This window comes from Eptatretus burgeri, chromosome 7, assembly GCF_056783735.1.
Source record: "Eptatretus burgeri isolate ZD-2024b chromosome 7, Ebu_testis_v1, whole genome shotgun sequence".
Classification (NCBI taxonomy): domain Eukaryota; kingdom Metazoa; phylum Chordata; class Myxini; order Myxiniformes; family Myxinidae; genus Eptatretus; species Eptatretus burgeri.
In genome coordinates, this window is record NC_140967.1 from 4,364,517 (window position 1) to 4,377,142 (window position 12,626).

General features: G+C 44.9%; 1 protein-coding gene and 1 long non-coding RNA gene across 7 annotated transcripts in view; one reads left to right on the forward strand and one right to left on the reverse strand.

Moving 5' to 3' along the window:
• Positions 1-10,948, forward strand: part of BABAM2 (BRISC and BRCA1 A complex member 2) — a 33,506-nt gene extending 22,558 nt beyond the window's left edge. For 4 of the 5 annotated variants that reach the window (XM_085887301.1, XM_085887297.1, XM_085887300.1 and 1 more), the window contains 3 exons: positions 1,589-1,671; positions 1,834-1,987; positions 3,892-8,014. In XM_085887301.1, the coding sequence (XP_085743427.1) occupies positions 1,589-1,671; positions 1,834-1,987; positions 3,892-3,955 (301 nt within the window). In that variant the 3' untranslated portion in view covers positions 3,956-8,014. Of the gene's footprint in view, positions 1-1,588; positions 1,672-1,833; positions 1,988-3,891; positions 8,015-10,244 lie in introns of those variants that run through there. The other variant, XR_015059795.1, reaches the window with a different exon arrangement.
• Positions 1-12,626, reverse strand: part of LOC147022581 (uncharacterized) — a 45,234-nt gene that overhangs the window by 24,893 nt on the left and 7,715 nt on the right. Inside the window, exon 5 of one of the 2 annotated variants that reach the window (XR_015059796.1) lies at positions 10,491-10,626. The exons of the other annotated variant lie outside the window; for it this stretch is intronic. This is a non-coding gene — a long non-coding RNA (uncharacterized LOC147022581). Of the gene's footprint in view, positions 1-10,490; positions 10,627-12,626 lie in introns of those variants that run through there. 2 annotated transcript variants of the gene reach the window in all.

Consider the following 12,626-nt stretch of genomic DNA (forward strand, 5'->3'; position numbering starts at 1 on the left):
GAGCTAACACACAACGCACAGCAAGGGGGGCATGAGACAAGAGGTGTGGGAGGTGTGGGAGTGGGAAGGACAAAACAGCGGGGAACAGAGACATGAGGAGATCTGTGGAAGGGAGAGAGATGGGGCAGGGAACATGCGGAATAAAAGATGGACATTACAGGGACTTTCAGGAAGGAAAGCAGGGAATTTGAAGGAGGTGGGCTTGGGTGGATTATCGGGGGTAGAAAAGATCGAGGATTTGGATGGGGGATGATAGGAGGTGGTGGTGAGCAGCTGTTTTGAAGGCCTGGAGGGAAAAATGGGATTGAATAGAGTGAGGGACTTTATTCCAAAGGTGGGGAAAAAGAGGAATGAAAGGGTGAAGGTGAGCAGTGATTCGTGATTTTGGTAGTTTTACCAGAAGGGGGGTTTTTGGCGGACCTTGAGCGCCCTGCGGAAATGTGGTGGGGACAAATCGCAGAGAGAGAGCAGAGGGGGCGAGGCTGGAGAGAAGACGGTAGAAGACAGAAAGACCACCGACCAGCCTGCGGTGAGAGCGTGAGAGGCCCAAAGACTCGGCCTCATTGCGGGAGATGCCAATGATCCGAAATGCCTTGGTTTCCACAGCGTGAAGCCAAGAAAGGTGGGAGGCAGGAGCACCAGCCCAGAGGGGAGAGCAGTACTCCATCAGGCTGCGGACGAAAGCTTTGTAAGTGGTCAGGAGCTCAGGTAGGCCGAGGAAAGACTTTGCATGACGGAGGATTCCCAGTCGGCTATTAGCTTTGGAGGTGAGGTTTGAAATGTGGCTTTCCCTGGAAAGGTCATGGCAGATAGTGAGACCCAGAAGCTTGAAAGAAAGAAGAGGGTCTTTCTCGCAAGACCCGCATTTCCGTATTAGGCATGCCAACGTATTCATGGATTGGATCGGTCTGGTACCGTCCCCATCAGAACCACTGAGTCATGATGTCAGGAGCCCAGGTTCAAACCCATAAACCCATTTCCATTGTCTTAAATGTCCTTGTAATTCATGTAAAAGTACATGGACATTCATTCACGAATGTCTTTGTCTTGGATCTGGTATATGTATATAATCCGATCACAGACTTAGATCAATGCTAGAAAATAAACAAATCTACTTTAACCAAACAGTTAGACCAATATTTTAAAACTGTTTTTGTCTTCCAACTTTGGGATTGTCCATAAAGCTTTCAACAGCTTTTCTGTCACTTGCCCTCCCCCTTCCTGCTCTATTCCTGTTTTCAAACTCTTGGACATGAAATAAATATTAACATTAATTCACGGTGGGTGGGATTTTGATCGGAAGAGTAAGATATTTGAGGATTTATGGAAATACGTTGGAAAGTTGGGAATTTATCATAACAGATGGGCCTTCGGGTTTGATTGGGCCTTCTCATCGTGACACCAAGTACGTTAAGCTTCCGGGTTTCCTTCGGTGCTGAGGCTTTAAACCACCTGTAAGTTACGTAACACTTGATGAAAATGGCAGCTCAGGTGAGACTTGACCAGGCTGATATTTCCTCATGCAGGTTTGGATTTTGTAACGATCTGTAAGATAGCTACCTGTAACACCAATGTTGCTGTGTTTCAGAGCGATCGTGGAGTATGATGCGGAAGGATTCACCAAGCTCAGCCTTCTGTTGGAGAATGACTGTTTGTACTGCCTCATTCATAGTAAGTACCTCTTCAGCTTGCACAGATTCGAGTTGTCTCGTCAAACAAGGAGCACAATGTCCCGAGAACAACGGAAATGGAATATATTTGATGCGTGCCATCACACAGCTGAGAAGGTAGTCCTTCGGATGAAAACGTGTGTCTCTGACTGGTTCCCCACAGTCGATCTTCCGATCTACTTCCCACGTGACCAGCCGGTCATTGCATTCCAGTCGTGCTGCCATTTCACAGCTGCCAGGCTTCTCCTCCAACAACTTCACAAGTCCTATCCTTACAGTCCACGCTGGGACGGAAATGAAATGGCAGTCAGGGCCAGGTGGGTGAGCGACGTGAAATGTGGAGAATACCCGTTTCCTTTGAGTTTTTGGAATTCTTTGTTCCGCAGAAACCATTTTCTGCCTTGCCGACCCGATATTCCATTTGCTACGCCGGGCCTGGAATTGTGTCTTATTTTGAGTTGAAATGCAGTTTCTTGCCGAGTACCGGAATTTCATGCTACCGTTTCATATCGAACGTACTAATTAGTGAATGCTATTATATTGCTGCAATAATGTTGGCACCACAACGAAATCCCACCATCATGGCAACACAAGTGCTTTGTTGTTGTTTTTCTTTAAAAAAAAAAATAATAAAGATTTTTGAAAACCACCAAGGATGAGATTAAACAACAACAACAAAAAACAACAATTCTGACTCCTCAAAACTCACCTCAACATTCAATCGGAGCATCCCAGAAGTGCTAGCTCAAGTCCCAATTGGATCGAATGGGTCGTGTGACACCCCTACTCACAACCCGCTACAGAAGGAGAGGGCTGTTTGTGCATTGACTCTCGTGATTGTGCTGTTTGGCTCCTTTCTTGGTTGGCTTTTTACCTTGATTATTACGTGACGCTAAATATTTTGTTGTTGAACGGAACGTTTTTTGAGAAACCAACCACTTGTGTGGAATACCGAAGAGAGAACTTGACCGTATCGTGACGTCGTAGTGTGCAGAATATTCTGCATGCCGTTGACTTGCACCTTCACTACTGACGGATAGCTTCCGACCGTGATGGGCCTTCCTCGCGCCCTCGTCACCCCACCGCCTCCCACCACCCCACATTTTTCATCAGGGGGGAACCTTTCCCAGCATGGTCCATGACATTAATGCAATTATTCAATAGATCGTTTTGCAAGGATCCCGCCGTGTGTCTCGTCATGTAAGTATGGTCGAGTCGTATCCTTACCCACGCTCTGCTCGGTCATCTAAACCAATCTTTTTTTTATTTTTTTATTATGCGAACCAAGTCTTCTGTTTCCTCTAGAGGCTGTTCACCTTGTAGAATAATGTCGATACTACCTGTGCTGCCATGAAGTGACAGGATTATGCTCCTCTGAGATCCTGGCTAAACCGTCTACTGCGTCAGCATCTGTTGCAAGTCTGAGTTTTGATAACTGGCACTTCTGCTGCAGATACTATATTCTGGTATCCATATTGTGCCTTTGTAGTTCTGCTCTTAGTTCTGAAGTGGACGCTCCTTATCCTCTAAACTTGGGAATGTAAATGTGCGGAGCATTGTGCGGTGGCGTGGTTTCGGCACGGCTTTGACGTGCAGAACACGGTGAAGTGTTTATTGTAAAGAGCCCCTTTGCTCTCGGCCACGGTGATTGAAAATGTAATTCCAACATGAATTATTCAGGATTTCGAAAGGCACTCGTTGAGCCTCGCTCGCCAAAGTGTAAGCAGCTCAGTATTAAGCCTTCAGCAGTCAAAAGAATCCCTCTCCCTCGTGAAAAATTCACTCTGCTTGGATCGGAAGACCGACTGCATCGGAGTATTTATAATTCAAAATGCTTGTTTACGTGAAATCGACATTGATGAAAACCTTGTGATCGTTTTGCATGGTTCTTGGAACGAAGGACGTAATGGTTTTTCCCAGAAACCCGAGGCCCTCTCGCAAAAATTAGGTGAATCCAAGTAATGGTGGTTATCGCTCGTCCTATTTGATCGGGTCCACATTGCCTGGATACAATCGACTTGGAAGGCATACGATGACCTTGAAAGACATCGTGTGACCGTTGCTCATGGACATGTAAACATTTTGAGATGTATTTCTTTGGGATGTTTGATTGCGGTACTTTTCTTGAATGCCTCGCCATACTCCGAGCAGCCGAGCAGCGTATTGAACAATTCTCATTGCAGTGGAATTCTTACAAGTACTACTTGTTTTTATTTTGCAGGAGCTTTTTCAAGAAGGCAGTTCCATCCTTCTTGGAGATGGCAATGGTCAACGGAACTTATTGAGCAGCTGTCACCCGGAGAAATAGGATGACGCTTGCACATGCACACGTTTGTTTAATCGACGCGCTCACACGCGTGTGGGCATGGCAACACGTACGTACATGCACGCGTCTGCACTTGAGCGGATGAATGTACAGGCATGTTTTTGAGATAGAGATGATGTCGGATACTTTTGCAAATGATCTCTTCTGTCTCACATATGCATACCTGCCTTACTCTCGGTAGCTGGTGCTTTATTGTGATGCCTGTTGTCGATAGCATCCTTGTGGTTTCATCAGTCAATAAATGCTTCATGTTCTTATGATGGGACTTGTGGAACGGCAGCAATTACAGTGATGCATGTGTATGTGATTTGGACCAGAGAAGCATTGCTTACAATGTCTCAAAACACCTCATTGCAATAACACCTCAACTCGTGCATGAAACGTATTTGCTGAAGTCTTTCAGTAATAATAATTATTGATTTTCTTCTTACTGCTGCTGAATTTTTCTTTTTTTCCCCCTCGATTCATTTGTTTGAACCAAATCGATGTGATTCAAAGGACATTTACGCTCATTGCATGTTTTGTATTTTCCAATGTACCAACACGATGCATTTTGGCTTGCGTCGTAGAGAAGGTTGCCTTCTTCCTCTTTCTTATGCAGCACATGGCTGCTGATTTGCATTATCTGCTGGGGGCACTGCAGTGCTGCTGATGTAGTGCTTGCTTCTTTTTTTTTTTTCTTTCTATACCAGGTCGAGGCTCGTGGAAGAGCGAGAACACTGAACGGATCAAGACGCAACAGAACAAAAGGAACAGTTGAAAGAGAGGGGGGAAACACGCCAACGACAAAATAGAGGGAGACCTTGGAGAGATAACGAAAGTGGGGAGAAATGGACGCATGGTGTGTACAAGATGGATACAGAAGCAAACTCTCAGGATGGACAAAAACTGGAAATTTGGCAGGGCTTGGGGGAGGGGGAGGGGACGGCCGGGGGAGGGGGGGGGGGGGAGGGGGGGGGAGGAGGTCACGGCGATAGAAAATATGGTTTTAGATGGGCAGGAGCGGTTATCTGGGATGGTGGTGAACAGCTGTCTAGAAGACTTGGAGGGGAAAATGAGATTGAAAAGAATGTGAAGTTGATTCCGCATGCAGGGAACAAGAAGAACGAATGTGTAGAGGTGAACAGCGATTTTGGATTTGGTAGTTTCACCAAAAGGGGGTTGATGATGGACCGTGTGTGCCCTGCAGAAACCTGGGGTGTGGGGGGGGGGACAAAGTACGGAGAGAGGGCATGAGGTGCAACACCAGAAAGGAGGTGGTGGAAGACAGAGAGACCACCGACCTATCTGCGATGGGAAAGTGATAGGCCCATAGACTCAGCTTCAGCCTGGGAGGTTCCGATGATCTATGAAGGCCTTGGTTTCCATGGCATCAAGCTAAACAAGGTGTGGGGCAGGGTTGCCAGCCCAGTACTCCACTCAGCTGCGGATGAAGGCCTTGTGGGTGGATACGAGTTCAGGTGTGCCAAGGAAAGGACTTTGTATGATGGAGGATGCCCAGTCGGTGGCTGACTTTGGAGGCCAACATTGAAATGTGGCTTCCCCAAGAAAGATCATGGCTGATGGTGAGACGCAGGATTTGGAGTCATCAGCAAATAGATAGAGAGGATTTTTCCAGAGAGTCAGAGAGATCATTGATGAAGATCAGGAATAGGATTGCGCCCAGAACAGTGCCTTGGGGCACTCGAGCCTCGACAGGGAGAGGCGATGAAAGGATTCCGTCGAGTGCCACTCATTAGCTCCGAGAGTAGAGGAAGTCAGTAAGCCATGTGTGGAGTTGGCCTTGGATGCCATAGGCAGACAGTTTGGAGAGCAAGGCAGGATGCCAGACTGTAAAAAAAGCACAAAATATGTCCAGAGATGGCCCTGATCTCATGTCTGACATTGAGGGCCTTCATCCATTGTTGGAAGAATCAGCATGTCCAAGGTGGAATGATCTGGTCTGAAACCAAATTGGTGATCTGAGATGTGGCTGTTGGAGGAATGGAAAGATTTTATATCAACTGCAATGATTTATTCCATGACCTTGCTGATGAATGGAAGTAAAATGATTGGTCTGTAGTTAGGGTGATCAGTATTCGCAACTTTTTATGCCTGATCCTCCACTGACGAAGTCGCCAGAGGGGTTTTGTTTTTGGGTTGTCCATCCGTCCGTACATCCAGTGCCTATAGAAAGTCAACACCCCCTTTCAAAATTTTCACCTTTTCTTACCTCATAACCTGGAATTAAATTGCATTGAATCAAACTTTTATGTGAAAAACAAATTCTACACGTTTCATAAAATGTATTTAAAATACAAAACGACAATATCTTTGTGGGATAAGTGTCCACCCCCCTTATAATCGCAATTGTAAACTGGGGCACTCGGTAGAGTGCATACCTCTGCCACGCATTGCGCGATCCATGAGAACATATTGGGCCCAATACATTTTTGAGACCGTGCTAAATATCGTTTTTGGCCCTATCTCTCAACGGTGAAGAATCACTTTTAAAATTCTAGTCGTTTGATCCGGATCTGGATCTTCACCAAAATCGAATCAGTTTGTCCTTGTCACACACCGAACCTCTCCACAAAATTCAATATGAATTCGTCCACAACTTTTTGAGATATCCTGCAAACAAACAAACTAACAAACAGAAACAAACGTCTGACAAACAAACTAAATCTAACAAACAGAAAGGGATGAAAACATAACCTCCTTCAATTTCAGTGGTGAATGTAATTAGCTCATGTGTAACCAATCACCTTCAAAATCACACACCAAGTTAGTTGGCCTCCACCTGTGTTAAATTGTTGTGATTCTGATTATTTCAGAATAAAATCAGCTCTTCCTGTAGGTTTCCTCTGCCGGGTCGTGCATTTCACAGCAAAGACTCAACCATGAGCACCAAGAGACCTCTGGGATAAAGTTGTGGAAAGGTACAGCTCAAGGGATGGGTCAAAAATATTTCAAAGGCTTTGAATATCCCTTGGAGCACAGTCAAGCCAATCATTAAGAAGTGGAAGGTGTATGGTACTACCAAGCAAGACCCTGCCTAGATCAGGCCGTCCCTCCAAACTGGATGACCAACCAAGAAGGAGGCCGATCAGAGAGGCCACCGGCAACTTTGAAAGAGCTGCAGGCCTTTATGGCAAAGACTAGTCACAGTGCGCATGTGGCAACAATATCCCAAGCACTCCCAAAGTCTGGCCTGGACGGTGGGTGGCAAGAAGAAAGCCATTGCTCAAAAAATCCCACCTTGAGTCCTGTTTGGGTAATGCAAAAAAACATTCTGGAGATTGTGAAGCCATGTGGCCAAAAGTTTTGTGGTCTGACGAAACTACGATGGAACTTTTTGGCCAAAATGTAATGTGTTATGTTTGGCACAAACCCAACATCGCACATCACCCAAAGAACACCATCCCTGCTGTGAATCATGGTGGTGGCAGCATCGTGTTATTGGGATGTTTCTCATCAGCAGGGACTGGGGCACTTGTCAGGAGAGAAGGGAAAATGGATGGAGCAAAATACAGAAAAATCCTGCAGTAAAACCTGCTGTCCTCTGCAAAAAAGCTGAAATTGGGATGGAAGTTCATCTTTTAGCCTGACAATGACCTGAAGCACACAGCCTAAGCTCCACTGGAGTGGTTTAGGAACAAACAGATAAATGTCCTTAATTGGCCCGGTCAGAGCCCTGACCTAAATTTAATCGAAAATCTGAGGCATGACTTGAAGACTGCTGTCCATCGACGCTCCCCACGTAACTTTACTGAGTTTGAGCAGTTTTGTACAGAAGAATGGGCAAATATTGCCCAATCAAGGTGTGCAAAGTTGGTGGAGACATATCCCAACAGACTCACTGTTGTCATTGCTGTCAAAGGTGTTTCCACCAGGTATTAACTCGGGGAGGTGGACACTTATCCAACCAAGATATTCTAGTTTTGTATTTTTAATTAATTTTCTGAAATTTGTAGAATTTGTTTTTCATTTGGAAGCTGTGAGTTACGATCTGTAAATAAAGGTGGAAAAAGTCTGATTTAATGTCGTTTATTTTCAGGATATAAGGCAACAAAAGGTAAAAATTTTGAAAGGGGGTGTTGCCTCTCTCGAGGAACTGTATATACGTCCGTCCATGCGAATTTTCTCTTCTCTTCAACCGCTTATCCGATTGACACGAATTTTTCACCATCGGTGTGACTTCTCATGTGAAATGTTTCAATGATAATTATGACATCATAGGTCACGTGGTGTGGCAGCCATGTTGGAAAAACAGGAAAAACTTTGGACCTCTATCTCTGAAACCGCTCAATGGAAAAAAAAATCGAAACTTTGCACATGTGAAGTACTCCATGGGAAACAAGTTTGATTTTTGATGTCATTGATTAGAGGCTTCGTCATGACATCATAGTTGCATTTGTCAAATGCTTTATCCGATCAGTTTGAAAATTTTTGAGGGTCATCTGTGGCTAAACTGTATCAGGGGGAGAGAGGAGGGGATTGATGACGTCATTGGTCACGTGGTTCGGTAGCCAGATTGTTTTTAACATAAAAGCCTTCAAAAAATCTTCTTCTCCAAAACGGCTGAACAGAGCGAGGTGAAACTTTACAGGTATGATCACTTATCTCTGAGGAACAAAAGGTTCTCCACCTCTGATGTCATAGGTCGCATGGTTTGGCAGCTCTGATTTTTTGAAGAATAAAACTTTAAAAAGCTTCTTCTCCAGAACGGCTTGGAAGATCGAGGGGAAACATCACCCACATGTTCCCCAAGCCTTGGGGATACCAGGGTGTTCATATATAATTATTGGGTCACATGATCTGGCAGCCATATTGGATTGAACGAAAATCTTTTAAAAAATGTTCTATCTCTTGAACCACTTCATCAATTGAAGCTTCACAATTATGATCTCGTAGTCATGGGGGATATGTGTTATAATTTTTAACCTGATTGGATGTATGGGCTGATAGTCAGAGTTATTTAATATTTTGAATCTGGCCTCAGGGATTTAAATCAAACTTGTAACGTGTGTGTATCATTATGTAATAATGTTGGCGGTGGAAAATCTGGTGACGTCGAAGAGTGCCCTTCTAGTTACTGTAACGCAGTGATGTTGACTGATTTTCAACCAATGGAAGGTGACCGAGCACAAATGATGGAGGGAAAAGGGCTCAGAGAGGATGTGCAAGAACAGCAGGGCGGGTTTTTATGACACGTGAGCTGATGCCGTCTGGTCCAGTTGCTGAATCGAAGTCGAGGGTTGACAAAACTTATCCACATTCTCAGATGCAAAAGACACACAGTCCAGTGTAGAGCGGGGATTTGTAATTTGTTGATGATTCTGGTGATAGGTCATTTACTCCAATCAAAAGACACCGTGGGATCTTTAATGTCCACCAACCAACGCTGGCAGACGAGTCGTTTACTTTACCGTCCATCCGAGGGATAGCACACACGCACACTGATGAATAGCCCTGCCTGTGAAACACCAGGATGGCAGTTTATAGCTGGGCCGAGATTCGAACTCAAGTTGGACAACTCAGAGCACACCTGTCGGCCATCCTTCCAGCCCAGAAGGATGCCTACAAATTGCATAGCATACCTGGCTTGGAGTGCACTTGTACATGCAGTGCCATCGAAGACCCCACAATAAATAATATATTTTTCTGATTATTCAGTCTATGAAGGGCGATTGCAGGACAGAGTGGGATTCTGCCTACAAGCCACGCAGAACAGGATAAATGCGGATCCAAGGAAAGGGTGAGGCCGGCATGGGCGTTAAAGGAAGCCGCCGGTGGAGTGAGTGGCACCCCATTGAACGTCAGGTGTTGGTTTCACGAGCATTCGTTTTCAGATTCCACCTTGCTCTGCATTGTCACGTGGTACAGTGAATGTGCCATGGAACTCACCACCTGAAAACGTTCTTCTTGTACTGCAGCCAGGATTTGGATTGGTTATGAAGAGAAGTATCACATGACAAATGCTGTAAGAATAATATAGCATGAACAATGCACATTTAACACGTTGAGTTTAATTGTATTAAAACCATCATCCTCCATTTTCTCTGAAATCACATGTTTTAAACATTAACTCTTGTACTTTGTAAAGTATGACGTGTTACTAGCCACATAAATCAAACAATTTAAGACTCTTATCTTCCAGAAAACGCCTGCAGATGCAGCAGCTTTCATTGTTAAAAAAAACAAAAACTTTTGATTTTAAACTCTCCTTCGATCTGTCGTGTCTGCTCCCTTTCGTGTGAGCGTAGCGTCTGCAGCACATGGCTGCTGGTTGCATCATTTTGGGGGACGTGGCTGTGTCGATGATGAAACATTGTTCCCCCATGGGTCAGGACAGCAAGGAGGGATTTGTTCAGGACGCCGGTGACAACTCGCCGATTCTTCGTCGAAAGACCCTGTCGGATCTGTATCGTCCACCCGACAATGCTGCAGACAGGTCCTCAAGTTCAGCATCCATCTTAGGAATGGTGCACATGTTGATGCAATGCTCTGTATGTGATTCACCAGTAATATTGTGAGTAGTTTTTGATGCAATATCTGAGGAAGGATGTAACTGCCAGAGAGACTGTTCAGCCTGGAGTGGCTAGATTGATTATGGGCTGAGCTTGACGAAGCAGCAACGAGGAGCGGCTGGAGGAGATGAGACTTTAGACATTAGCAAGGATGTGATTAGTTATGAGGGAATCTGATAGAGTTGTTTATCTTAATGAAGGGTAAAGACAAGATAAGTCAGTTTTGTATTTCAGCGATGCTGTCCAAGAGCTTCATGAGTGTTATTACCTCCACCACCGAAGGTGAAGGAGGTGATGTTTTCATCCCTTTGTCTGTTTGTTTGTTACTTGTAAAATGGAAGATTTTTCAGGTACATTGGTTAGTCGGTTTTGTTATTCTGTTTGTCGCCTTCAGGTCACAATTTTTAAAAATTCACAATAAAATCACTACGAAATAAAAACCACTCCTCCATTTGACCTCGAGCACCAGCACGTGACCGGAAGTGAGCGGTTGTATCGAAATATAAACCGGAAACGTACCGAGGCCCGGGGTCTATTGTGCCTGATGAAGTCGGCTGTGAAGCCGCTGAAACGTTGCCCTGAGACCGGGTCTGTTCTCACTTTTTTTTGCTTAAATTAGCGGAGTCGATCAAGTTTTTACTTTTGGTTTTCAGCGCCTTCTTCTACTTTACAAAAAAAAAAAAATTATAGATATTATTTATCTTCTTCAATGATGCAATAATTCCATACTTTTTTTACAATAAGGTTTATGAAGTTGTTTCCAGATTGTGACAAAACTTGGTGGATGAGTTGGGTAGGCGACAAGAACAAGCCGATTAGATTTTGGTGAAGGTCCGGATTCAGACCAGGCATATCAGTGGGATACAAAATGTAAACTGTTCAGCCTGATGGAGGTTGTTTTTTGTACAAGTTACAAATTGAGTCTCTTGTAATAGTTAGAACACGGAACATAACGGAACAGTTAAAACGCAGTGGAAAGCGGGGAAACACACCAGCAGCAGGTTCGAGGGACACTTGGTGGAAGAATGGGTGATGGAAAGAATGAGAAAGTAAGGCTAAAGGAAGTGGGGGGGTTATTTGGAAGGAAGACACAGGGGGTACACTAGCGGATGCTAGTTCAAGCACAAACGGTAAACAGGGGAAAGAACAAGAAGGAATATCCGGAATGAAAGAGAGTTGGCATAAATAAATGGAAAGGTGGGTGGAGAGAGAGTGGAGAAAGCAAGGTAACCTGGAAAGAAAAGGGTGGGATTGGGAAGGGTTACCATATCCATGATACAGGAGTAACAGGCCCAAAGATTGAGGTCATCACATGAGATTCCAATGATGTTGAGCCTTTGACTCCCCAAATGAAGAGGTGTAAGGTTTCGGGGCATCAGTCCAAAGTCGAAAACTGCAATTCATCGAGCTGTGCATGAAGGCCTTTCACGTTGGAAGAAGTTCAGAGTTGCTAAGGAAAGACTGCACGGCGGAGGGATGGCCAGTCGGCAGCTGGCTTTGAAGGCCAACTTAGACATATGGTTTGCCTCAGAGGGATTGTGGCAGATGGTGAGGCACAAAAGTTTGAAGGACTGAACTTCTTCAGGAGGTTTGTTCAGGAGAAAGATTGGAGGGTTCATAAGATGGTCATTTTGGAGAGACAGAGTGAGAGCCTAAGTTGGCCAAGGTTGAAAGACATTCAAAGTGTTGGACCAGCAACTTACCTTGTCAAGGTCTGCAGAGCAAAAAGAGGTTGTTGCATGCCTAGCTGAAGGATGAGGCAGGGATTATCAGCAAAGAGGAGTTTCCAGGGAGTCAGAAAGATCATTTATGAAGACTAGGAACAGGACTGGGCCCACAACACTGCTTTGGGTTACTACAACCTCACAACAGAGACAAGATTAAGAGTATCCCGTTGAGACCTACTTGCTGACTACAAGAGTGGAGGAGGTCCAAAAGACATCAGAGGAGGTGGCCTCGGATGCTGTGGCACCTCCTGGAATGCAAGGTAGGTTTCCAGACTATACGAAATGCTTGAAATGTGTCCAGAGAGACTGCCCTGGTGTTAAGATGGGGGAACAGAACGACATAGGTTGGGTTTACGAGATTTGGAGACGTACACAGATTTGAGATATTCTT